This window comes from Morchella importuna, assembly GCF_003444635.1.
Source record: "Morchella importuna strain M04M26 chromosome Unknown Morimp01GS013, whole genome shotgun sequence".
Lineage (NCBI taxonomy): Eukaryota > Fungi > Ascomycota > Pezizomycetes > Pezizales > Morchellaceae > Morchella > Morchella importuna.
Genome location: NW_025763410.1, coordinates 378,843 through 404,938, shown reverse-complemented (window position 1 = coordinate 404,938; position 26,096 = coordinate 378,843). Strand labels below are relative to the sequence as shown.

Sequence of the window (26,096 nt, the reverse complement as noted above, 5' to 3'; positions counted from 1 at the left end):
AAAGGACCTCTTTTGCACATCTACTCTGTTTCAAAAAAAAAAAATCCCGAGAACGAATAATTTCTCGTATGCCGGGGAGGTTCAGATCACAAGATTAATTTCGAAAATGTCTTATGATTTGGCTGCAAAAAATGAGATGCGTAGCTTCCTCGGAGAGAGGAGTTACTACAACTGAGAGGAAGTTGATCGTGACTATGGACACGTACATAGTTACGTGTGGGTGTGTGTGGGTGTGTGTTGGGGGCCTACAGTAGATCGACACAAGAGAGATGAAAGACTTATTCCGAGTCATTTAGTAGCAGATGTAGGGCCAGTAAGACTTCTGTGCCCGAGTTGGGGTCGCCGTTATCACTATACGATATGGATTTGAATCTTGCTCAATTTATCGACGACGGGTTATTGAAAGGTTCCTACCTCTCCCTCCCTGCTCTCTAATCCCCAAATTCGGTTTCAAGTTTAGAATTTTGTGCTGATCACTTGAGAGTTTTACGATAGAGGCTACTAATATCTAGATGTGAACCCCCCGTCAACCTATTGGAGGGTGGGGTAGCCCGCAGTATCATCAAGCTGGGGATGGGTGTAGCTAGGAGGAGTGAGGCAGGGTGCACCATACAGAGAGCAGAGTACCTACCTTGGTCATCACCTCACCTCACAAACCCTGGCCCAACCATCGTAGATCAATCGACACTCGGTTCCAACGAACAAAGCGTCGGGCTGTGTGAGTGAAGTCGAAAAGTAGTTCTGACTGCGCGGTAGGGAATCAGGTGATTGGGTGCGACAGTTTCAGCATCGCCTGAAGAGCAATGACCTCTGTATGATCCGTGCGCGCACACACCACAGGAGAATTGATGAGGGAGTGAGAGAGCAGGTTAAACTTGGCGATTTTATCGCTTAACGATAGCGTAGTTACCGATTGTTGGACTGGCTACCTATGTAGTCTGAGACGACATTCTGGTACACTCCCGCACGAGACGAATTAATTGCTTTCTCCGCATTGGACCAGTTTCTCAAAAGAAACTCCTGAATTTAGATCACTGGTGACCCAAGAATCATAAACTGTTTAGTTACCGGTACGACTATGTAACTTATCCAGTAGCAGACATCACAGTACCCGCCCCCCCCCCCCCCCCCAAGCCAGAAGAGTCTGAGGCGGACTATATTTTTTTCAAGTTCCGTCGCCCCGCTGCTGTGATTGCACATTTTACGATAAAGAAATTTGAAGTTTCGAGGGACTGGAAAAATTAGAAATGAAGGGTTAAAGTAGAGGGCGAGGTTTCGAGGGTCCCCGGAAAGGATAGCCTTGGGTTCCAGGTGCCTATTAATGACGATCATTGCTTTATTTAGATGATATCGACAGCTGGCAGTCATTTAGTGTTATGTCACGGCCTTATCAGAGACCGACATACTGAGAAACCCCACCGCAGTGTGACCAGGACATGCGTGGGGAGTTATGAGGGAAGGGCGACTGGGACTGAAGTTCACGAGGGATCAGAAGGCCGGAATGAAGCTTGAGTCATGAGGACCCCCAGTTTAACGAAAAGAGGCATAGATCAGCAGAGAAGTGATATTGACAGGGCTTCAAACGCTGGCGAAGATAAATTCGAAAGAAGGAATGCCTACTTTAGAAACATTTGGATACGTAACGGCAGCGTGTTTGGAGTTTCGACAATCGATGAGTGTAGCCTGTAGCTAAGGTGGCCTGATTTCTGCGGTTTTGCTCTCCTTTGATCTTCAAGTGTGTTTCTCTCTCTCCCTTCATGAGCACAATATGTCTCTCGTATGCGTGATGATCGGCAGCCTTCGGTAATAGTCACAGTTACTCCCTCCTCCGCTGGATGTATTTTGGGCGTTGTAGAGTAGCTTCATGCGTGGATCTGAGCTTGGAGCCCCCCCCCGACTATGACGCCCCTGTTCCCCCTCACTGCACGCCCTCGAAACGAGAGCGGCACGCAGCTGAAATATCCGGGAACAAGTCCATCAATTGGCTGCAGGGAAGGTTGGCTGAATCGCTTAAGAGGCTCAGCAAGCAGTTCCAGGGATCAGATCCTCACCTATCCGTTATTTTCTGTCCATACAGACAACAGATATTACTTACTTAACTGTTTACTTACATGCTCCCCATGTCTCTTTCCTAGTATTCAAGGCAAGTCACACGTCGTCATCACAGAGACATAATAACGATACATACTAATAGTTATCGCTGGTTGATGGACAGAAAACGTCCCGTTGCTCAGACATCACTCACTACTCTACATGTGCCCTTCTACATCCACACATGTATGTAGCTATAGGCAGCTATAGAGGATGTGTGATTATGCCATCCCGTTTTCTTCCGGGGAAAAAAGGGAATAAGAAACCCCATTACGGCCCCCATCTCTGTATTTACGCTGAGTACACTACCGTGATCTGGGTCAGGCAGTCAGTCAGTGCCCCAGGCAAAGCTGAAACCCAAGATCAAGTTCATATTGGCCGATCTCAGGGTTTCTCTCCCCTCACATTTTTGTATCTTCCACCCCCCCCCCCCCCGGTCTACCCGCTCGCTCTGACAGTGACAATTGTCACCCGGGAGATCACTTCCCCCTGAAGAAATTTGCGTTGCTAAAAAAATATTTCAAAGCCCACATTCCGACTAATTTTTGACGACGAATACGCCTACTACTTAAATTGTACTCCTACAAGGCTTATTCGACCATTGCGCACAACGTCTCTGGACCAGTGGGTTCAAGTGGTTAAGGGAAGAATACATAGTCTCCCGGGGAACCCGACCCGAACAGCCTTAAAAGTGGATCCACTTAGATTGCACCTCAGATAGCGATCACAGTGCATGCGCTGGTCCAAGCGTCTAATCCCGCGATATAAGACAATACTCGTCTCCTCTTACTTTACCTTCACACTCCCAACTAAAATACAGCCAGGAAAGCAAACTATCCATTTTTCCATTACCATCTTCTTTTTTTCCTCTCGCAATGCCTCCATCAACCTCCAATTCTTCATCATCAGCACCTCGCCGACGCTCTTCGCGTCCCACAACTGCTCGCCGGGCATCCGCTGCTGCTGCAATAGGCACCAAAGCGTCTGCATCATCAGCATCATCTTCTCCTTTCGATGATTTCCATTCCTACGCGCCATCAGCTGGCTACTTTTTCTCTACAACCCCACTACAAATCAAAAGAACAGTAAACATAACAGTCGAGATATCCTCCGGGACTGCAACGGCAAGTCACATGGACGTATCACAATACCACATGCCAGTTACTACTTCCTGCTACTCACCATCGTCTGGTGACGTTTTGTACGAATACTCCACAAATACATCGGAGTATGAAACTGCGACTGAATATGGGGCATATCCGTTTTCGTCATCCTCAACGGCCACCTCATCAAGTTACTCCTACGAACCATCAGCTCAAAGGAGTAGCACCGATGAGTCAGAATTTCCTTGTGAACCACCATCATCATACTCAAAATACAAACCACAATACGGTCAGTTCTCGTCCATTTTGGTCACGCCTAATCAGTTAAATAATAATACTGATATAAAATCCCGTGCCTTTAAAAGAGAGCAAGACACCTCCACCAGCAGCACCAAAACAAGCTTATCAGACATCCAGTCGTCGGCAAAGATAGCTACGGGCATGTTAGAGCAATTCTTAGCTGTGGACTCCCGGGAGGATGCGCTGGTCGTAGAAGCAAGAGTTGCGATTTCAGAGAGAAGAGTCAATGATCTAAGGAGTAATCTCATGTACGGGTGGGAATCGATAATTGACGATTTGTTACAATAATAATCTCTTTATTAAAAAAATATCCTTTTTACTTTCACTTTCGTTCCTATATCTCTTTTGTCTCGGATCTCGGATTTCTGGCATGAGGAGGCTATTTTTTAGGGGGCAATGCGTGTAAAATCTGGTTGGGGCGGGCGCACTGATCTTTCTTCTCCTTTTTTTTTTCGTGAGGCAATGGTTTTTTTCTTCTTTTCCTTTCCACTTTCGTTCTCAGTACATAATTTCCTAGGATCGATCGGATGTACATTTATTTTACCTTCTTCAAGTAACCCGTGTATGATGACTCCTAGCACGATATATCATATTTCATGACCGCATCACAGTCCATCACTCGATTGAACGCAAAAAAAAAATGTTGCAACATAGATCTTCAGACCTGTCATATGTATAAACAACCCCTGCCTTGCTAAATGCTTGGTCGATCTGTGCTTCGTGGCACAGACCCCACTTTATCTCATGGTCAGCCGCCTGTGAGGATTCCCACAAGGGCATAGCTATGCTATGTTTGACTTGATAGTTGAGACGTAATGTCATGTAGAATAACCGGGGATACTCTATTGGATATCTATGTATATGGTGATGACGGAATAGGATGTTTACCGTGACCTAGGTTATAACGCAACTCTAGCAGCGAGTATCGCATTTCTCATGAAGAGCTCCGATTGGCCCTGGCTAAGATATTGACTCTTGTGTGCCGGTGTATGTCTGGCTATTACAAAAGTTAAGTTGGCGAGAACCATATCAAGACAGTTGCAGATCATATATCATGCTGGATAGCTGAAGCCTGGACTTCAGGTTTTCGCGCAAGTTTGTGGGTATGGTTACGTTACGTGTCCTGCCTACACCTCAGAATAATTCGCCGCGGCGAGTTCCAGTATAATGATAGAGCCGACCCAGGCTCAACCCCAAGTTAAGTTGCGCGCACTGTACTATGCTGTAAGATCACTAAATATAAACACCTCCGCTGGCCCGCGCGGGGATTTCATATCCGTTATGGGAGGTGAGGGGGAAAACTGAGAATATCAGAATGGTGATATGATATTGTTGGCAGTGACGTGCTGCGCTGGTCTGTGATTTGATTAGGATCGTGATGATGCCTCATAATTTCTCACAAATACATACATGTGACAGGTGGGGAAATACCTATACTTTTTTGGATTTGTAAGTCGGAGTGGTAATAAAATAGCGGACTTTTTTACTAAAGTTAGAGTCGATATGCTCATAAGGCAAACATTGATCTGTATCTAAATAGTGCACTCCTTAACCTGCACCAATGTTTCCCTGCCTCATTTTGGTGACCACCCAAAACCAGCCCTATGTGAGGGTAACGTTACATACTGCAGTAAGTCTATCGTGCGTTGTCAATACCTACTGCAAATGCTGTGCCCCCCACTCCGCGAAATATTTATTTGGGTTACAAAGCAAGCCGGCCTGCCGTGTGCTGGCTTTATGTTTTTATTGTGATTTGAGTCAGCCTTGCTTGGCAGTGACTGTTTCCTGGGGACCGGAGATCGAAAACCGCCTGTTATTTTTTGTGTTCTTGTGTGTCGTCGTTTAGGACTTGTGGTTTTCAATCATGGTAACCAAATCTCAGCCCTATACATATGGGAACGGGTGCGGCGTGCACGGTCCATGATCCCTGCCATTTGTTTCGCCGCGCCCCATTCCGAAAGGATATAAATACATCAACCCAGTGTCCTAGTGGTTTTCGCCAAAAGAAGGATAAATTAAGCCCTTGTCTGGTGATCATCGTTATCCGGCCTGCCTATCGTTTGCCCATTTGCTAATTATAAGCTTGGGGGCTCTAAATTTGTTGCTACTTGGCTTAGAGTCATAGGTTCGAACCAATTGTGGTGATATGTGTTGAAAACTCCGAACCTCGGGCGCTGCTGCAGGAATGGGGCGTGTGTACTTACACTCTATAGATCTTCAAGCACCACAAGTTCGTGGATTTCAAGAAACCTGAATTCTGGACCCTGAGAGTAGATGGTCTACCTAGTTGACGAGGCAAATCTGTTGTGCTTTGTGCTACAAATCTCATCTTGCTTGCCCGGTCCCATTGGTCACGCCGGTCCGATGTGATTGAGTGAAAACAAGTAACAGTAAACGATACTGAGGTCTGAGTTCGTAGCCAGCCCGTAATGTGGGATCTGTCTGTAGCGAGTTCAGCAGCCAGAATAGGAAACCGGCCCGAGTGGTGCCCGATTTCTTGTGGTATCTGAAATCGCGATCTGCTATCCCACGATCCTGGGAAGAGGGCTTGCATCACATTTTGATGTGACTGTGTGGTGCATGAGTTTGGTTCCGAGCTGTTTTGTTTGTGGGGATGGGGGGAGGTTTCGGCGTCTTGTTTGGGACACTCGAAACGCGTGCACGTCCGTTTTCTGAAACCAATTCACCATCCATCCCCAGACAAAACGACGCAGTCAGTGACACATCAGAATGTGCACACCTGAGCGATTCTCGCCAAACATCTCAGGAGGGCCTATGGATGGATCAGTGTAATCCCGTCTCGGCTGTTAATACCAGCACTGGTAGTGGTGATGTGATGATGATGGTGATGGGGTGTGGGCCAGGGCAGAAAAATGCGGGGAGCCGCACCCCGCGCTGCAGCAGCAAGCCCACATCAATTTAAAATGCCCCACCACATAGGCCAGTAAGCGATGCAGATCAGCGAAGTCATCCACCCACCCCACAGCCACATCACACCATTTACACAAGCCACACCACATAAGGCAAATGATCCAGGTCTGTCTGCGGTCTCCTCTCTTTCCTCCTCACGCGCTGTGCTGGGACGACCCACTCTTGAGCACTCTCACCGTACCCCCACGTCACGTCTTTTCTGAATATTTGTTACTTTGAGGCTCTGCTGCTCTGCTGCGATACCTACATGTACTGATACATGTTCTTTATCTAGCTGTACCGACAAAAACTGACTGGACTGGACTGGCCGAGCTCATACTTCCTGGTACAAAGCGGGCCGTAGCTTATATACCTTACCTAGCTCTTAGTAACCTTCCTTACCCGGGTCCAGCAATCAGCCCATCACACACAAGCACAGACGCAGACGCCGACGCCGACGCTCACACACACACGCACACACACCCCTCCGTTATCTGAAGGTTCGGCCCCTCCCACCCCTCAAAGTAATACCTGTCATCCGGCTTCCCGAGCCCCCGGCTTCCTCCCTCTTCCCTCCCCGAAATCCCTCTCTTCTCCCCGAAGTTCCTCTCTTGAATCCCTTCCCCCCCCCCCCCCCCCCGCCCCCCCAAAATCCTTCCTTTATTCGGCCCGTCACTCTTTGTGCGCACTTTTTAAGCCTCATCCATATTTCAATCCCTGAATCAGCTGCTGCGTTGCATTCTATTACCCTTTGTTATTACTATATCGTTACCCCTCGTAAATACTTACCTCATCTTTGTCCGTAGCAGAATTTTTTTATTAAAATACAAGCCTCATTTATACATGTCTCTACAGCCCAACATACCCTTCACGCCTGTGCAGAATCGAGAGCAAGCGATGAACAGCATCTTTGCATCCGCCGGAGCAAACTCCTCGAATCTATCCTTCTCTACGCCTCCGATGCAGAAGAGTAGCAGCAACCTTCATGGACGCAAGCGGTTCGTGGACGGCGGCAGCGCCGACGATGGGGCCAGTAATGGTGCTGGGGGACCGTATAGGTCGGTGGCGTATAGGACTGAAGGTTTGTGCAAGTTTTCGGGTGATTTATTTCTCTCGATGTCAATGGTGGCGGCGGGGGGCAGTGTTGTGAGAATGTTTCGTAAAGAAAGGCTAGAGTCGTTGCTGGTTGCTGGGTTTTGCGTGGTTGGACCGTTCTCAGACGTGCTGCTAGTGCTTGGTGCTAATGCGGGTGGTGATCTGGATTGTAGGTGCTAGGCTGGCTTGTCTAGTCAATGCTTCGGTCACTGTGTGTGGAGATGATGAGGCTATCTATGCCTTTGGAGGATTCGATCAGTACACGGATGAAGGTATAGTTCACAATGTTGGTTGGTCGATGAGGTTGTTCCCCTTGCAGGGGTGGGTTTGGGATTTATTTGCTGACTTTTTCTCCTTTGTCGGACAGTGTACAATCACGTGCTGAAGTTGGACCTGCATACTTACACATGGACGTTGGTTGATAATTATGGTGACATCCCGAGTGTCAGAATGGGTATGATTAGTGGTTTCTGTCTTGTCTCTTCCTCTGCCCATCATTATTCCCTCCTTTTTGTCGTTAGTTTTGTGCTTGGCAATTTGTGTGGTTTTATGTGTTTAGAATCTGGGCCGCACCCTAATTACTACTAATAGTTGACTTACCCGTTTCGGCTTGCTAATAAGCTTGGGTTAAATAATTTAGGGCATACTACTACCTACTGGCGCGATAATAAATTAGTCATTTTCGGGGGCGAGAATGAACACCGAATGTTTCTCTCTGATGTCTATATATTCGATATATCCACAGCAACTTGGTCCCAACCAGTCGTGGAGGGGCATCCTCCTAGCGGGCGCTCCCGCCACGCGGTTGTGCTCCATGAGGATAAGCTGTTCATTCTGGGTGGCATTCATAATAATCCTAATGCCATAGAAGATGACACGGAATACAATCCGCAAGAGGTTCTAGACGATATATGCTACCTTGACTTGAAATCTATGACATGGAGTAGGAGCTGGAAGTGGATCGCCCGATTCGATCACCAGGCTTGGGTCCGGGATAATAAGTTGTGGGTTTTCGGCGGTATGGGGAAAGAGATGGATCGAACGGGAGAACTCATTTCACTGGATCTGAACCATCCCGCGTTTGCGAGAACAGATACGAAGCAGATGGGGTATGTGACTCGACAGGCAGGCGCTAGTAATGAGCCAACCGTGGGCCAGAGTCGTGTGCTTCGTTCACACCGCCCTTATGGGCCAAATTCCCCAAGGCCTATTAATCTGTCTCAACGGAGTTCCCCGCCGCCGAGGAAGCAGTTTGTTCCTGCTGCTACCTCGTCAGTGAGGTTTTTATGGGGTCGTGATATTCCCTCAGAAGCTCATGGAACCCATTTCCATCATATTTGTGGGAACACTCTGTTGGACTTTGTAACCTCAGCCAACACTATTGATCCTTCGGAGACGGGCCTATGTGCGCTGGATCTCAACGAGATGACATGGCGTAAAATGGCCGATGGCCCCGATATCTTTGGGGGTGGAGAATGGAGATGGCACTATCTCGCTATCTCACCTAACAGCACAATGGCTTACCTTCTCGGGTGTCCCACCCACGAAGAAGATTTTGGTCTCGGCGAAGGCGAGGAGTACCTCTCGGATGTTCTCCCTATCGATCTCAGCCGAATCGGCATTGACATTGGACAGCGGCAAGGCGAAAACCCTCACAATGGCACGCTCGGCTGGGATCTTGCCAGTGTGTTCGACAACCATGAAATGGATACTGGCGCAGATTTCGTTATCCGTGCGATGAAGGACGAGGCTGCAGAAGGCGACGAATGGGACATGAGCGGCATTTGGGGCAGTAGCGTCAATAACAGCCCTATGCCACCATCTGACGACCCCGACATGCCGCCGGAGCAGGTCCTGGGACCCCCGATCAAGGTTCACAAGCTCATACTACTTGCTAGATGGCCCCACTTTGCGACACTGTACAACGCCCGTATGAGAGAGTTCCATCGCGGAAGCCTTTATCTACCAGAGGCATACTCGGTTGTGAGGGCGTTCATGTATTACTTGTACAGTGACTCTATCGCTACATCGCCGTACTGCGCCAACCTTTCTGTTGTCGCCGGTCTTTTAGTCATGGCAAACATATACAACATGAAGCGGCTACGTACACTTGCTCTCGGCAGATTGTTCAATGAGCTTGACATCGAATCTGCCGCAGTCGTGTGGGAGCGCGCCGGCACCGCTGGTGAGGAGGCGCTCAGGAAAAAGGCGGCGCGCTTCGCGCTGACTTTTTGGGGACGGATTGTCCGCACGATGGGGTTCAGGAAACTGAGCAGAAGAAGTGTGATGGAGTTATGCGAGGAGACAGATGTCGAGGGGCGGGTCATGGGTGGAGAGGAACTTGGTTCGGTGGGAGCCGTTGATGGCAGCGATGTGTCTGGGAGGGGTTTTGGTGGTATCGGTTTTGGTGGGGTGGCGAGAAGAAAGGAAGAGGATGGTGGGGAGATAGAGGTGGATGAGGATGATGAGATGTTGTAGAACTAGGCTGTGGCATCTTATGTTTTCTACTCTTTTGCTTGGTTATCGTTTCTGTTTCCTATCATCCATCTCTCTTTCCTTCGATAAATATTCTTGTCTCTTTATCATCATGGCGGCGTCTTATTTTTTTTTCTCTCTCTCTTCATATCTCTTAACAAAAAAAAAATGGCGGATTAGGTAGGTATATGGACGGACGGACGGACGGGTACGAATTTGGTAAGGATAGGGCTGGTAATTTATCTGTTTGTGCTGCTATTAAAAATTAAGACGTGCTTTCAAAAGCCAAAGAACCCTCTCTGCTCGGTCAATATACGTGGGAAGCAAGGAATCGGGATACTACCGCTTTTTGAGACATCATGATGATGATGATCATGATGCGAGTGATATGTCATGATTAAATTACAATGTCGTAGTTGGACCACCCTATCTATATATAACATCCCTATTTACAGCATCCACTCATCAGCATTGAAACATCGAATCTTCCGTTACTATCTAGTAGGGAGCTGGTATAAGACTAGGCCAGTTGTATTACCTACCACTGTTGAGTGATATCTGGTGTCTCTTGATCGATTGCTGGCCCATGGTTTTACACCAAAACGAATCATAGACGAAGGGTGGATAGTTATAACACCCTAGGCTTCTTACTCCACGCAGAGGTCAGAGCATAATTAATAAAGGGTTTAAGATTTAGTTCTAATCGGTGGTAAGTCCTCGATTGAACTATGGTCTATATGTTGTCGTTGCTTCTTCTTTTTTTTTTCTTTTTCTCTTTTTTTTAAATGAAGGTTCTTGTTTTGCGTGCGAGGGGGTTAAAAGAGGGCTGATCTGAGCGCATAGGATCAGGGTGGGAATGACCATTGGGAGACAAGGACAAGTTATGTTCATAGTTATATAGCACTACATAGGTAGGTGGCCGGGTGAGTGATCAGTGAGTGAGTTGGGAACCGCGTCATTACGCTTGACTAAAACTAGGATAAATTTATAATTAGTGTAGCTACATAGCTTTCTCTATGTAGCTTTACATAAAAATAAAAAAAATAAAAAAAGATTCTCCGGCCCCGCTCTCACCTGCAAAATCGAATTCTAGAGACACTGGCAAGTACATACATGTACAGCCACTCAGCAAAAGTGTTTGTGATATAGTTTTAATGTCAGTGCGCAGTGTGGCGCACCCGTCATACTGATGTTATTAAAGTTGAGATTCAAAACAATGAAAAATATATAATATAGTTTGTGACTATATATAAAAAGAAGATGGGTCATTGGTCTTATTCTTCATTAATTTGGGCGCCATTGGTCACTGGGACAGTCTTCTCTTTGGGGGGGGGGGGGGGTTCTTGATGGTCCGCCGCGGTTACTTCATATGGAGACATGTCTCACTCCGAAATCGGAATCACGAACACTTTTGCAGAGTGGCTGTACATACTGTCGGCCACGTTGCCAGAGGACACATAAAAAGATATGTATCTAGGAAGCGTGATGGGGAGTAAAATGGTAGAAGGACATCAGTATTTATACATAGTGAGAGAATGGGCGGTCACCTACTTGAATAGCTAGAATCGTCGTCATCATCCTCTCGCTGCATAATTATCCTTTACTTTGACGCACTTTGAAGAACTCGGGCCTCAAGATGAATTATCGATGAATCCTACTCACACTAGAGTTCTCCCCTGCCTTGCCTTGGGCTTGTTTTGGGCTTGTAGATGCGGATGAGAAGGCTCTGGGGCGGGGTTTTGGATCAAGGGGATTGTGGATCGAGGTTTTGATCTAGGTAGCCCGTTCTCTTAGTTATAAGTGTGTTAGGTTTGTTTACATATATATGTCCCAATCTTTTAAAGTTGATATTCGTGTCTTCGTTTCGTTTCGTTTAACTTCATCTAATCTATCCCTATTTCTATATATTTAGTCTCTAGCTCTCTGTACTGTCTATTCTATCTAGGTATCTAGCAACAAGCAAAGAAAGAAAAAAAACTAGCTATAGGTTTAACGCCCCCAGCTCCATATCGACCACCAACAACTCACCTCTCCATTCCCCCAATCATCCCACCCCGTCTCCACCCCCTGCTCAACCACCACCAGCCCCTGCTCCCCCATCTTCACCTTAAAATCCTCCCTCTCGCGCTCAAACCCCACCCTCAACGGCAGCTCCACCACCGCCCTCGCCCCCGCATCCCTCTTCATCCACCGCCCCACCACCCCCGCAAAAAGCCCCGGGTGCTCGGGCGAATAAATCGGATCCGCCGCCAGCACCAGCTCAAACCGCCGCGCCTCCTCCACCACCTCGCCACAATCCCGCCAGTCCAGCACCGCAACATCAACATCAACATCAACAGCGCCGCCGCCCCCCAAAGCAGCACGGTTCCGCTCCACGTTCCGTCGCAGGTTGGGCACGATCTCGGGGAGATCGGTGAGCAGGACGGAGCTCACCCCTGGCAGCGTCCCGGCGGCGGCGAGCCCGACGAGTCCCGTGCCGGAACCGAGCTCGAGGGCGCGGGCCCCCGCGGGGAATGCGGGGAGCGGCAGCTGCGGGAGGCGTTTGGAGAGGAGGTAGGAGCTGGCCCAGGTTTTGAGGCCGAGGTTGTCGGCGGTGAGGGTGGGTTCGTGGATTGTGAGGGTGAGGGAGGCAGAGATTTTGAATGTTCGGTCTGTGGATGGCATGGCTGTTACAGAGTTTTTTTTGTCAGAAGGGGGGCTTTTTTTTTTGTAACGAAGGGGGTCTATAATAATATTGTACTGACCAGTCCTACCACACCGCTCGGCGAGCCGTGAACTTGCAGACTCCCAGATTTGCTCCTGGACGGCTTCGTCGGGGATCCACTGCAGGGGAGAGGCAATTATGCCGGTGAGCCAGTTGGTAAGTCCAGGGGGCGTGCTTTGCTGGCTTGCTGGCGGGCGGTCCCATGATGGCGGCGGGAGAGTGAGTTTTTCGAGAGTCTTCAGGAGGACGATTGGGCTGGGCTTTGTGTAAAGTGCTGGTAAATCCAGAACTACATGATGGGGTGGGGGGGGGGGGTCTCTATGTCAGTTTATATCTCGGATGAAAACTTGCCACTAGAGGAGAGCTCGAGGTTTATACCATGGAAATGTTCAGATTCGAGCTCGGGCTCAGGCTCGTATGGTAATGTCAGAGCTGGTGCCATGGTGTGTATATATATATAAAATCAAAAAAGAAAGCTTTATCAAGGTATGCTCTGATTCTGGAAAGCAACAAGATCTGCGGACTAGCCTGCAGCTTGGAGATGGAAAGAAGCTTAAATACTCCCCCCCCCCAAACCCTGGACGGGCAACGTGGAGAAAAATTAACCAAAAAAAAAATTTCAGCAGGGGGCCGGGGGCCACGCAGGGACGGGACTTGACCCGGTACGGATTAGCTTTCTTCCGGGATTCTACTGCTGCTGCTGGTCCGTGCGTTTGCCGGGGGCGCCGTTTGCCTCATACGTCGGGAGCTGAATATAATAGATAACTGGATCGATATATAATTATATTAATTAATGCGTGTTGGTTGGTGGCTACTAATTAACATGCGATTACAATATACCTACTACAAGCTAGTGGATAAGTAAGAAGAGGTTTGTAACGCAGTGCAGCGCTATGCTACTGTGGCTCGTTGATTACTACTAGCATAACTAGCAGGGCGCTTACAATTGGATTGGGTGCACTGCACACCCCTGCCTGATCCCTTAGGGTACCAACAACCAAATCAAGGGAGACCCGAGCATTAGCGAGTGAGTGATATCTCATGAAGATGGCGCGGTCTGAGAAATCTCGCTAGCCGTTGCTGTTGTACCACCCACCTGTGTGCATACAGCAGCACATTGGCATTTTCACAACAAGAGGGCTCGGTATGCCGCTTTGGGGCCCCCGGGGGGGGGGGGAGATGTGCTTCTAGGTTCTCGCTCGTGTTATCGTCTTTTGCACAAAAAATCCCTCCCATGGTCGGGGACGCCGGGATCTACTCTGGGAAATCATGACTTAATTGCACATTTGCCAGTGCACTCCAATGGGCCAATGATCCTTTACTGGTCTCAACACTCGCACTTTCTGTGTAGTTCATATATGATATGCTGTTGTGCAAAGGGCTTCTTTACATATGTGCAGCAAGTGCAATAAGTGCAATAAGTGCCCTAGGCAAAAAGAGCCCTTTTGGATTTTTAAGGCTATGCTAAAGACTACTTACACACGAGAATGGATATTTTCAATGCTTAAGCTTTTTTTTTCTCTTGCAACCATGGTGGTGGTAGAGGAGACTTGTGCACTTTTCTAGCTGCTGCTCCCCCAGGACAAAAACCTGTGGAGGGGCTATTTTACTCTACATAAATACATCCCAAATTCATCATCACGCGTGCAAATACGTCCTCTACTCGGAAATCATCAAGCAGGAGCTAAATTCATTGAGGAAGAAGAAAAAAGAAAAAAGAAAAGGAAAGAAAAAAAAGGTATCTAAGAGGGCTTAGTTGATTGAAGTTGGGGGGGGTCCCTAAATCTGCATCAACTCCATTAAAAGTGCCTAGAAATATGTACAGATTACAACGGCCCTTAGAAAAGACTCGACAAAGAAGAAAACAAATAGCAATAGTAGTGGTGGTGGTTTAATGCGGGGGCATATCTCTTGTAGGGTAGTACGCCTCGTCGTGGCGGGGGAGTGACGATGAAGAAACAGTCCCTGGGCCGGAAACCACAGAGGTGATATCCTCCAAGACCGTTGCCGGCGACACTGGCGACATCGCTCGTATGTGTGTGCCGGCCTGGGTATGGTCGGGCTGGCTCAAATCACTGATGGGCGATCTGGAGGTTTCGGAGAGATACCCACCGCCATACAAGTCTGCGTCTATTTTCGTAACTGTTAGTATTTACGTGCAATAAGGGAAATTGGGGGATCATGGTACTTACGTGTTGGAGACCTTCCAGTTGGCAGCTCATAGAACACAGGTGAGGCCGGCATTTCAGATATCGTTCTAGATTCCGACGGCATCTCCGAGATTACGGTCGAAGGCTCCGACCCAAGCTCCGAGAACCTCGGGGGGTTCTTTGCGTCCCCAAACTCGCCCTGGGGGAAACCAGGGCTGAGACCTCCATGCTTTTGGTCGTACAGCGGTGATCCAGGGACATTGTCGCCTGTGTACGGCTCCTGAAGTCCCTCCGACCCGCGGCGCTGCTCTTCGAGCTTTGCATTTTTTCTGCGCTTCCAGAGCATAAAACCCACCACTGCAAGGATCAAGACGACGGCAACGGCTCCCACGATTATGCCGATCAGGGCGCCCTTTGCCAGGCCCGGCTTGTCCTCAGCGTCGTCGTTGAGGCCCGCATCGTTCGCCGCGAACCACTGCTGCACACCTGCGTCGGTCCAGCCCAGACTGGGCGTGTCCATCGGTACCGTATTCACCAAGCTGTTCTCGTAGACCTTTGGATTGACCGAGTAATTGAGCGTCGCGGGGACGTACTGCAGCTCCCACCTCAGGTCCGTCATATCCAGCACCGAGATCTCGTCCCACCTGCACCATTGCGCCTGCACCGTGAAGGAGTCATTCCTGCTCCCGCCGACAATCAGCATCTGCCGCTTGTTGATGACATGGCATGTGTGGCGGGACCGCGCCGCAGGCGGGTTCTTGAGGTCCGTGAAGCGCTGCCACTTGAAGGCCGGGATGTTGAGCACGTATAGGTCGCCCATGAAGCGCGAGTCGTCCATGCCGAACATGCGCGAGCCTGTGCCGCCGCCGTAGAAGTAGATCTGGTGCGATTTCTTGTCCGGGGAGGTGGCGGCGACGGCGCAGGCGTGCATGCGGTTTACGGGGACGTCGCCTTGTGAGAGCTGGACGTGCCATCTGTCTTTTGCGATGTCGTAGATGTGGACGCGGGCGTTGGATTCCTGGATAGGTAAGTAATTATTATATGGGCTTGATGCTAGATGGTTTTTTTTTTAAAAGATATCCTGGGCTTTAGTACTTACAAGAGTTGTGTTTTTGGGAGCTTTATCAGCAAGGTCATTTCCGTTCAATGGGCTTACTTCCTGTAAAATGTGTCAGTTTTGGCCCCAGCTTTTAAACAGCTGTACGGAGAAAGAAAGAAGCCTTACATTAGTCTCTGTATCGTTTGTTCCTCCAAACATAACCAAGCTCCCCTTGTCTCCCACAGGGATCCAGGTCACCCCAGCTCCCATAGCCCTCATAGTCCCCTCCATAATCTCTTGATACTACCTCCCCCAACCGCCCCAAATCAGCACAAACCCCACCACAAGAAGCCCTCACCCCTCCACTCAAAAAAACACCAAAACCTACCTGCGCATCATAGTTCCCCCCGCCAATATCCATGCCCACCATCTGCTGCTCCACCGGATACCTCCACTCCCTCTCCCCATCCGCACCCGCATACATCCTCGCGCCGCCCACATAGAAGCCCATCCCAATCTCGGGCACATTGACGCTCGTGCCCTTCGCAAAGCGGTTCGGCGTGCTGCCGTCCGGGTTGTCCCAGGCTGTCTCGCGGCTCCACTTGGCCGCGGCGATGTCGAAGCTGAGGAGCGTGGACTGGTCGCTCTTCTCGGCGCCCTTGATGCGCTGGCCCTCGTAGAGGTAGAGCGTGTTGTTGTCGGGGCCGGTCCATAGGCCGCCGTTGGCGATCGCAAGTGGGTATTCGCCGGGAACGTTGGAGTCGATGGTGTGGGTGACGGGCCGCCAGGGGGGAGGAAGTCACCGTTGTCGTCGACTTTTTCGAGGCTGAAGGAGGTGGTGAGGTCGAGGGAGATGAATTCCTGGCCTGTGGGGCGGGGAGGGGGGGTTAGTATATGGAGGTAGATATATAAGAGGGGGGGATATGAAGATGGGATGAGATAGAAGTGCTCCTCTATCATTCATTTAGGGTAGTGAGATAGAGATATAAAGAAGGAAAGAGAAAGAGATGAGAGAGATAAAAGAAACTCACTAGGTTCCCCCTCCCATGTCGAAGACCTATTCCCCAGTTTCTTCTGCAGCGTCTCCTTGATAATGACACGGCCCCCAACGAGATAGAGCGTATTATCCAGCACCGCAGCTACAAGTTCTTCATTAGCCCACTCCCGCCATCCCGCCAGAACCAAGGCTTCAAGGTTTAAGGACAGAATTAAAGCATACTCTGGTGGTCCCATCTCCGGCACAGCTGCTTCAGCGGATACTTGAGCTCCCCATCATCATAGGCAGCCTGGATACCCACTACCATCACAAGCCATAGTAATAAAGAAAGCATCTGGATCTTCTTCATCTTGGGTTTTTTTCTTTCTCTTCACTGTGTAGTGTGGAGAGAGAGAAAAAATGGTGGAAGAGAAGGAGAGAGAAGGATTGAGAGAGATGGGGCTGGGTGGTGGGTTATTATCTAGACTTCCCGTCCTCAACTTGCAGTGTGAGTGAGTGAGTGAGTGTGAGTGTGGATGGATGGACCCTCTAGCTCTTGGCATAGCATTGATGGAGCGGGTGTGTGGATGGGTGGGTGGATGGGTGAGTGGGTGGGTGGGCTCTTGCAGTTGACGGGAAGGTTTCCAGCCTGGAGTACACCCCCAACCCGCAACCTAATCTTGCTTTACTCTAGGGTACACCATACCTACCTGCATACTCTGGAAGCACATCTTGATCAATTGACCTGCACTACACTGCACTACACCACATATAGAAAAACCCGAAAGCACGGGAAAGTGGAGTGTCACCCAAAGGACGCCTTGTAAAGAAGAAAAGAAAAAAGAGGCGGAAATCAATTGGCAGCGGAGAGTGCCTACCTATGTATGCCCCCACTAAGCATCACCGCCGCGGCGCAGCAGGTGATGGAACAAGCAAAGAAAAGAAAGAGAAAAAATCCAAGAAATATTCCATGGCGTGGAATTTTTAACCTCGCCCAACCCCCTTTAATCCGAAGGATGTGTGATGTACATAATTAACGATATCACACCCCCCCCCCCCTCTTCCCCAATTGGCCTTCGAATCCTCATGACCATGATCTTCGTATATATAGATTGGGTGGTTTGTCGTAGATGACTACAGGCCCGTTTCCAGATCTGGGGGTAGAGTAATGGCGGAGTACGTTACGTTTGAGTGCAAATTCCATGCCTGGTGGTGGTGGCTTATGTAGTTCAGTTCAGTTCATTGTAATTGGTGCAACTTTATTTGCTCAATTGCATGGCCAAGATCGAAGGACCAGTCCCGTATCGTATCGTATGGGATTACTCTATATGATATGTTTTAATTTTCTTTCCCCACCGAATTTCTTTAGAAATGCAATTGACATGAGACCTACATTGCCCTACATGCACACATATGTGCTCTTGATATTCCAGTGATCAGGGAGGCAAGGAAGGAAAAGAAAGTGCATCTCTGTGCCGCAACGGAAAGCCACTTGGTTCCCCTTTGGGTGGTGTTATTAATAGCAATATTTAGGTGTCAGCCACTCCGCTAGCCGTATTGGGCTGTGAAAAGTAAATCTGAAGCCTGCTACTCCCCTTTTGGGGCGGGCGAGAAGAGGTGCAGTTAACCGTTGCAACGCGACAGGCTGGAAAGTTAGTAGGACCCTACACTACTACTACCTACTCTAGCTATGATGTAGTACTCTACTCGCCGCGCAAGGAAGAGTAGTACAATGCAATGGTATTCCTAACCAATTAACCACTCCACATGGCTACATCTACATGTACCTTATGTGCTCTACTCGTATTTCTCTGGCGTTTGTGGACGCGACTGATATTGCATGCTATACAAAAATACGCCAAGCTCATGATTTTGGGTGTATGCAATAATGGCCCAGCCCAAAAACGTCAGCGAAATACTAGTACTCTACTCATGACATACACGCCGCGCTTAGTTTATCTCCCTTTGAACTGTTGCAATTGTGTAGTCCGTGCTCAATAATACAACGTGGTGCTACCTCACAAGGTCATGGTACCGAGTTTTTTTGGCATTGCAAGACAGACAAGACATTACAAGTGGAATTAAGCGGAGTAGCAAGACAGTGGAGCGGTGATCCCGCAATCACACACACTCTCACACATTACATTACATAGGAATGTACATACATACGTGTCTAGCCTATACCTATGTGTAGAGTAAGTACTGCGGTATGTACCTATGTCGGTATCCGCAGAGGAGATTGGAAGCCTAGAGTAGAGCACTCAGGAGTCAGTACCAAGTACCACTGATACCCGGGTATTTCCCCTTCTTCCCTTCATGCCAAGAAAAATAATTATTTCTAGAAGCACATCCATCTGACCAGTGGTGGTGGTGGTGGTGCGGCCGGGTGCGAGATATGTAGGTATGAGTATTATGTAGTTACTAATCGCCACCCTCACAATCTCTCACTCGTTGATCCAGATCGTGAACGAAACTAACGACGGCCGGTTGGAAAAAACGAGAAAAAGAAAACATGCATATGCCTTCGCGATCGATCCCGCTATATATAACCTATCTACATAGCTTGCAGTGTCTCTCCTCTCCATACCTCTAGGATACACACCTTAGAGCAGAGAAGAGAAGAGAGCAGCCGGGCAGTGTTCGGTCCTGTGATCCTTCATGCCAAGTTGATGTTAGCCGATACTGCAGCACTTATGGAACGCACTCGAGAGTAGCGTGGCTGATCTGGCAGCGGGTTGATGGGGAAGTGCAGGACAGACTGTGCCACTTGCTCACTTGGTCACTTGTTCACTTATTCACTTGCGCACTTCTTAATTTCACTTACTCTCACTTCTTCACTTACTCTCACCCACTCTCACTCTCATTCACTTGCAATGCCCACATACTCCCTCTCCATACCTACTGACAAATTGATCTGAAATCTGCCCACTATACTCACTATACTCTACCATCGACTATCAATCATCAACCAACATCCACCGCCCCACAAGTGCACATAATTGCACTTAGCCTTATGCCCATCCCAATCCCCCATCTCCCCCTTCATCCATCCCAATCTGCAGTTCTCCCTCCATCCCTCCACGCCCCACCCGTGCCCCCAAAAACGTAGAACGACGTTTTTTCCTCCCCGGTTTCCAACATCCCCTTCCCTCGCCTGTCTGTGCCAACCGGAACCGTACCAGAACCCTTTTCTCAAGCCATGGTAGCACCCGTCAACCCCAATGCCAAATGCGATACAATCGATCCACCTCGGTTACCAACCTACCCCCCCCCCCCCCTTTCTCCCCTTTAATCCCCCCAGAAGGTCGCCGAACCTGTATGTACCCTTCCCTTCCCCATCGGAAGGACCAGTGTGACAGCAGAGTACTCTAGAGTACAGGATGGAAAGAAATAAACCTTCCACCCCCCGGGAGAGTACATACTGCGTTTGTATTGCGGCCCTTCCCGTTTTTTTCTGTTCCCCGTGACGGGTGGTTGTGTATGTATGTAGTTTTCCGCAACGGTGGCCGTACTCTACGCTAGAGTAGTTCTCCGTGATGGGTGCCTACATACTTGTAGAGTAGAGCAGAGCAGAGTACATATGTAGTTAATCGCCAATATTCCAGAGCAGTATCAGGCGCGCCAGCTACTCTACATGTATGTATGTAGTGTTGACAGCCCGCCCAGGACAAGGTAAGACAGGGAAGCCGCGTTAAGCCAATGAGAAGCACCCAAACCAAACCGACAATTAATAGGATTGCGCTATTGGTTTTTTAATCAATTAATTAATTAACCCCGTCGCGCGTTGTTAAGACCCTGCATGGCCCTCACTCAATAAACCTTGTCAATGACGGTAGTAACCCATACAGCTAGCTAGGATCCATTTAAGCCGAGTGACCACTTATGATCCAATACTGTTTTTTAGTCTTACACGAAGTGGGACTTGTTTCTCGTAGTTTAATTTATTTCTGTATCTTACTCGAGTTCTCTCGACTCGATCTACGTAGTTATACAAATCTTTTATAACAAAAAAGGAAAAAGCGGAAGAGAAACTAGATGCTAAAAATCGTCATCAAAAAGGAAGGGTCGCATGCTCACCCCCTCCCGCAAGGCCGGAATACAAAACTCCCAAAAGCGCCATTGACCAAAGAGCACTGCAGCACAATCGAAGTAAATAAAAAAAAAGCTAAAGTTGGAAAAACAAGCATAAAACAGCAGCAAAGACGCTAATAAAAAAAGATGCAGAAGAAAACCAAATACCTCATAATCTCTATAGAGCTTAATCGTCCATGTCCATGTCCATCTCCATCTCATCCCCCGGAGCATCACGCGCCCCCGACGGCCTCCATCCAAATGCCAACCCCAATCCCCACTCCATCCACCCCACCTTCCTCTTCTCCCGCAGCCCAATCATGCTAGCCCTCGCCTCCACCTCCTCCACACTCCTCGCAAACATCCTCAGCGCATCCTCAACATCCGTCATTTTCCCCCTCACGTTCCCAAGCTCGTACTGCATCCTTGCGCCTATGACCTCAACCTCTCTCACCGCCTCCCGCAGCCCTTCCTTCTGGCGCTCCAGCACATCGCGCTTGGCATCCTCCATGTCTGCCACGATCGCGCTCTGCGAGTTCCGGATCGCGGTGATGTCGTCGAGAGTCGTGCAGAGATATTGGTGCAGGTTTTCCACTGTCGTGATCTTGCGCTCAACCCATTTTGAGAGGGTGGGGATGTCTTCGGCAAGATGCCTCATGAGCTTGAGTGATGGCAATTGTGCGCCTTCGGATTGTGTGATGTCCGACAAGGAAACCCAGTCAAGGATAGCCTCCTCTGCAACACTGAAGGAAAGACGGCGAGGCCAGTATTCTTCGTGGCGTGGAGTTTCCCAGGAGTCGACTACCTTGGTGAAGCTCTTTCTGCGCTGTAGGCCAATGTCGACATTGCGGCACAAAATTTCTAGCGGGTATTCAGTGGGGAATGCCTCGTCGCTCCCGGGACGAGAGTCCACATATTCTTGCACGTCCTCGTCGTGCCCTTCCGCGGGGTGAGGATCCTTTTCATGGATGCTTCCGGTAACACTATGAAAGCCAGTCATCACTCCCTCGGTGGGGCTTTCCGTTTGGAACGACATCTTGAGGACCGAAGTAGTCGGGCTCTCGGCTGTCTGTCCCTCCTTTTCGAACCTATTTAGCTGTGCCCCTGTTGCAATTTTCAAACTCCCCCCATTGAGACGTTGTGTGATTGTTCCACTCTGTTCAAATGAATTTTGGAACTCAGCCCCTTCTATCGAATGGCTTTCCTTCGTCGGTGCAGTCCGCTGGTGCTGGCCACGGCCCCTCACATAATCTGCACCTGCTGATATGCCCGAAGCAACATCCTTCATACGCCCTGTCATTGTCTTGAATACAGCCTTTCTAAGGTCAGATACCCCCGTAGCATCCTTTGTGTCACTTGGACTACTCGAGGCACCCGCACTACCGCTTCCAAGTGACACATTTGAGGAATGTTGATTTGCAATCGGAGAGACAGGATTTTCAGAGATGTCCTTGCCAACCTGCTCCTCTTCGCTGATACTCCCATCACCTAGGCTGTTCCGTCTACTTTTACTCCCCTCTGGTGGGGATTGCATGCTTCCAACCCCAGGCACACTTTTTCTTGGCTTCCCTTGCCACAGAAATTTGCAGGTCTCGCCCGTTAAGTGCAGCAAAAACTTCTCGATATCTGTTGTTTCCACAGCGCTTCCTTCAACCTTGTTCGATGAGCTTCCCACGGCTCTACCACCAAGATCAACAACCGTACTTTTGATGGCTCTTGGGACAGCAAAAATATCCCCGGAAGCTCCTGTTCCATTTTTCATTGTAAATTTTTGGAGTCGGTCCATTGTTTGTCTGTCAAGTCTCCGAGTTCTTGGTATGCGCTGCTGTCTTTGAAAGTGATATATTGCTTTCTTGAACTGTGGGATGTCGAATGCATCTTTCGGTACGGGGGCACCGCACGATGATAATCTATTCCTGGCACCCAGGACCATCCCTAGCAATGCAGCAACAGTTGTCGGCCCCATTATTCCATCATTGGGCTCAATATTGTAGAAATCAGTCCCGAACTGTGTCCACCAGTCATAGATGCCCCTCTCGGTGATATCGCAAAGCAGCCCATCAGCGTACTCGGGTTTCAACTTCTCAAAAAGCGTCAACGCAATCTGGCACAGCCTTACAAGTTCAATGACAGCAGTGTAAAAAGGGATTCTATCGCTCGTGCGAAATAGTTGGTGAAACTTGGTTTGGCTGGCATCCCCGGGCTTAGTCAAGCTCATTGCCGACCGTCCGGAACAGCCCATCCGCTTGAGATCCTCATTCACGATAAAGTCCTGTCGATGCTTCCGCATATTACCATCAGGCACAGCGACGACCGTCAGCGCGCTTGGGAACGAAGACAGATTTGTCACCATCACAATCCCAAGGGGGGTTTGCTTGGGCCGTGCATGGAACTTCTCGACAGCCTTGAAGTAGACACGAAGGCGTGGGGACCACTGGGATTCATCGAGAGGGATATCCAGAACTCCGACACAGACGATGTGTGAGGGGTCGCCGGTATAGGTGGCAATAACGAACGTAGGATGGATACGGGAGCACGCCCATTGCTCAACGAGATAGAGCGAGTACCCCGGGAGTGTTCTCTGTCGGCACACCACCGTAACACAAGGCTCATCTTCGAGATAGCGAAAAGCTACCTATGTTACATTCGCAGATCGTGAGTAACGGGATAAAGATGGGAGGGGGGCTTCGGATAATCCCATATTTACCGGATCACAAAACACAAACAACTGTCTATCCGCAGCTGGTGTAAGTTCTATCGAGGCTCTTTCCTCCACCGTGCTTCCACTCCAGCTCCCCTCTCCCTCCTTCGGCGCTCCAACCAGGCTTCTCGAGACTGAATACCCATTCTGGGGCGACGGTGTAGAACTGGTGGATTGTTTGTGGTTATAAGCGTTTCGCTGGAGAGTCTGGGCAGCTATGTTTGAAGCGGACACAGGGGCTGTAGGCATCGTCCGCAGCAGCCTGCAGCATTTCGTGGGGGAGGGCGCCGACGATAGAGATGATTCCAATACTCAATAGAGTTGGGTATGTTGGAGACGGGAACCTGTAGGTATGACGAATGAGTGGAGAGGAAGGAGAGAAGATAGATGGGGGGGTGGGTGGGGGAAGATCTTGAGAAGGAGTGTGTTTGAGCCAAGAAGTCGTTGAGCTCCTAAAATCCAACTGCTGCAGTTCTTCTCATGCATGTGAGCTAGAAAGGGGAAGTCCGTGCACGTGGCGACGATCTTGTGTAACCATCATCCCATCCCCGCGATGACAAGTGGAAAGCCACACCCTTCGTTCAACCCCACATTTTGGCACAGAGTGGAGACGTACGGACGACATTACTTACATTTAGTCAACGGGATTCAGTGGAGAGTACCGGATGAATCTAACGCGTGCCTTAAAATGCGGTACCTCCGTCCTCTAATCATTCTACTACCATCACTTACTCGGAAATCTAGCTCTAATTAAATAACTAGTAGAAATTTTTTAAAAACAAACAGAACCATGAAATAAAAAATATCAAAGTCATTCTATCCGGATGAGACGGCATGATCTTGCACCTTTCCTTTGCTGATCTCAAGGCTATTCGCTATTAACACAGAAAACACTGCAGATATTCCGTAACGAATCTATATTTCCATTATTCCTACTGGCTAAAGACATCACGGACATTAGCCTTTCACATGCTTTTTCAGCTGGCGCTGATGTCAGTGCCCGTGTCAGTACCCGTGTCAGTACCATCTATTATCCAACTGATGGCACCTCGCTCGTGATACACGTATGTAGCTATTATGTGTGTGCACGGAGAGAAAACTGCTAATATAAATCATCGACATGCAGAAGACTCTCTTCTATGTTACCCTAGACATTCGCGCACTTCAAATGCAGTACAGAGTATGATCCATTTCTGTTACATATTCTCACATTTTATATTTAGTTAACCAATGTTAATAGGGCTTAAAGTGGTCATTAGGATTATTCAGCCCTCGTATTATGGGTTCTTTTCTTTCACAGGACTTCTACTAGAACCGATACGTATAGTAGAATCGCCGGCCTATAAGGGTACAAAAGTAGCGCGAAGTCGTACCCTTATAGACAGGGGAATTTGTGTCTACAAAGGCTATTATAGCCCAAGATCCCATACCCTTATAAAGGCGATTACACTTATAAGAGGTATCCTAAGGCGATTCGACCGCACCCCCGAAGAAAAAAGAGGTCTGGATAGAAGAAAATCGTGAATTTAAATGTATCAAGTGAAGCGGCGGGCGCAATTAAAGATGATATAGCTATTAGCTCGTACGTGGGAATATGCTGGCCATGATCTAGTTTTGATATTTGTTTTAGTGCCGAGGAGGTAGAGGAAAGACAGTTTTCCGGCTCCTTAATTACGTGTAGCGACTCTATCAACCACCACAAATCCCCAGAAACAACGGAGTGAACCTACAGTCAACTGGAAAAGCCTCCGGCCGCACTTTTTGTGACGTACCTGCATGTATGTACCCCGGGCTGTTTTAATCACCCCCCGCAGAACCCCGAACCAAAGCGCCAGACAGCAAACTGGCCGGCCGGCTAGTTCAAATTAAGGCCAAAACTATCCTGTTTCTCGTCAGCCTGACGTGTCCTACTTGCTATAAATATTCAGTCCCCCTCCCAAAAGAAAAAAAAAAAAACCTAAAGTCCGCAGCACTCCCCACCTCCGAGTCCCCTGGTATTATAGTTCAATCTCTTCTACGCGCATACCGCGGTCTCCCCGTTCCAATTTTTTTGGGCTAAGCTACGTTTGGGCATTTAGTGGTGGGTTAGGGTCTTTGAATTTCATTTCCTTATAATTAATTATAATTGTACATACATATAGATCGTATGTATTTAATTTTATAGGTAGTTTTTGCTTGGTTGTGGTATTGTAAGTGAGGGTAATTAAGCTTCGAGTCAGGTTTTCGTGCATTCTAATCATTCCCACCCCCCCAAATAAAGATTATAATATTTGGCATATCCGTCAAAAGCTTGCTGGGATCTCTAATGCTTCTGTAACATTGCTCTAGAGTTTCGCCACCATGATCTTGATGGATCATAGTCTATCACTCGAAAAGGCACGCCCGAGCTCGCCTCGAACAGATTTTTTTTTTTTTTTGTTTAATTCATTAATTGCCTCGAACAGACTCGTGGGGAATACTTATATTGCGGGGGAGATGAAG

At 48.8% G+C, this 26,096-nt stretch overlaps 7 protein-coding genes across 7 annotated transcripts; 3 read left to right on the top strand and 4 right to left on the bottom strand.

Moving 5' to 3' along the window:
• Window positions 1-278: 278 nt before the first annotated feature.
• On the bottom strand, window positions 279-1,438 carry LAJ45_05024 (uncharacterized protein; the record flags this gene model as incomplete). Its single annotated transcript, XM_046114598.1, has 4 exons — window positions 279-351; window positions 415-431; window positions 1,156-1,357; window positions 1,407-1,438. The coding sequence occupies 4 exons, from the start codon at window positions 1,436-1,438 to the stop codon at window positions 279-281; spliced, it is 324 nt and encodes a 107-aa protein (XP_045972147.1).
• A 1,528-nt stretch (window positions 1,439-2,966) lies between these two features.
• On the top strand, window positions 2,967-3,627 carry LAJ45_05023 (uncharacterized protein; the record flags this gene model as incomplete). Its single annotated transcript, XM_046114597.1, has 2 exons — window positions 2,967-3,483; window positions 3,560-3,627. 2 exons carry the CDS (start codon window positions 2,967-2,969, stop codon window positions 3,625-3,627), a joined length of 585 nt encoding a protein of 194 aa, XP_045972146.1.
• Window positions 3,628-7,301: 3,674 nt separating this feature from the next.
• Window positions 7,302-9,977, top strand: LAJ45_05022 (uncharacterized protein; the record flags this gene model as incomplete). The annotated part of the gene is made up of 4 exons (XM_046114596.1): window positions 7,302-7,485; window positions 7,673-7,771; window positions 7,867-7,953; window positions 8,140-9,977. The coding sequence occupies 4 exons, from the start codon at window positions 7,302-7,304 to the stop codon at window positions 9,975-9,977; spliced, it is 2,208 nt and encodes a 735-aa protein (XP_045972145.1).
• A 1,986-nt stretch (window positions 9,978-11,963) lies between these two features.
• Window positions 11,964-13,120, bottom strand: LAJ45_05021 (uncharacterized protein; the record flags this gene model as incomplete). The annotated part of the gene is made up of 3 exons (XM_046114595.1): window positions 11,964-12,640; window positions 12,719-12,967; window positions 13,057-13,120. The coding sequence occupies 3 exons, from the start codon at window positions 13,118-13,120 to the stop codon at window positions 11,964-11,966; spliced, it is 990 nt and encodes a 329-aa protein (XP_045972144.1).
• A 1,449-nt stretch (window positions 13,121-14,569) lies between these two features.
• LAJ45_05020 (uncharacterized protein) lies at window positions 14,570-17,213 on the bottom strand (the record flags this gene model as incomplete). Its single annotated transcript, XM_046114594.1, has 8 exons — window positions 14,570-14,808; window positions 14,871-15,846; window positions 15,928-15,987; window positions 16,054-16,170; window positions 16,256-16,534; window positions 16,684-16,733; window positions 16,899-17,006; window positions 17,087-17,213. 8 exons carry the CDS (start codon window positions 17,211-17,213, stop codon window positions 14,570-14,572), a joined length of 1,956 nt encoding a protein of 651 aa, XP_045972143.1.
• Window positions 17,214-21,101: 3,888 nt separating this feature from the next.
• On the bottom strand, window positions 21,102-23,864 carry LAJ45_05019 (uncharacterized protein; the record flags this gene model as incomplete). The annotated part of the gene is made up of 2 exons (XM_046114593.1): window positions 21,102-23,549; window positions 23,622-23,864. The coding sequence occupies 2 exons, from the start codon at window positions 23,862-23,864 to the stop codon at window positions 21,102-21,104; spliced, it is 2,691 nt and encodes an 896-aa protein (XP_045972142.1).
• Window positions 23,865-24,168: 304 nt separating this feature from the next.
• LAJ45_05018 (uncharacterized protein) lies at window positions 24,169-24,927 on the top strand (the record flags this gene model as incomplete). The annotated part of the gene is made up of 5 exons (XM_046114592.1): window positions 24,169-24,252; window positions 24,427-24,447; window positions 24,515-24,679; window positions 24,742-24,795; window positions 24,856-24,927. 5 exons carry the CDS (start codon window positions 24,169-24,171, stop codon window positions 24,925-24,927), a joined length of 396 nt encoding a protein of 131 aa, XP_045972141.1.
• Between the last annotated feature and the right edge of the window lie 1,169 nt (window positions 24,928-26,096).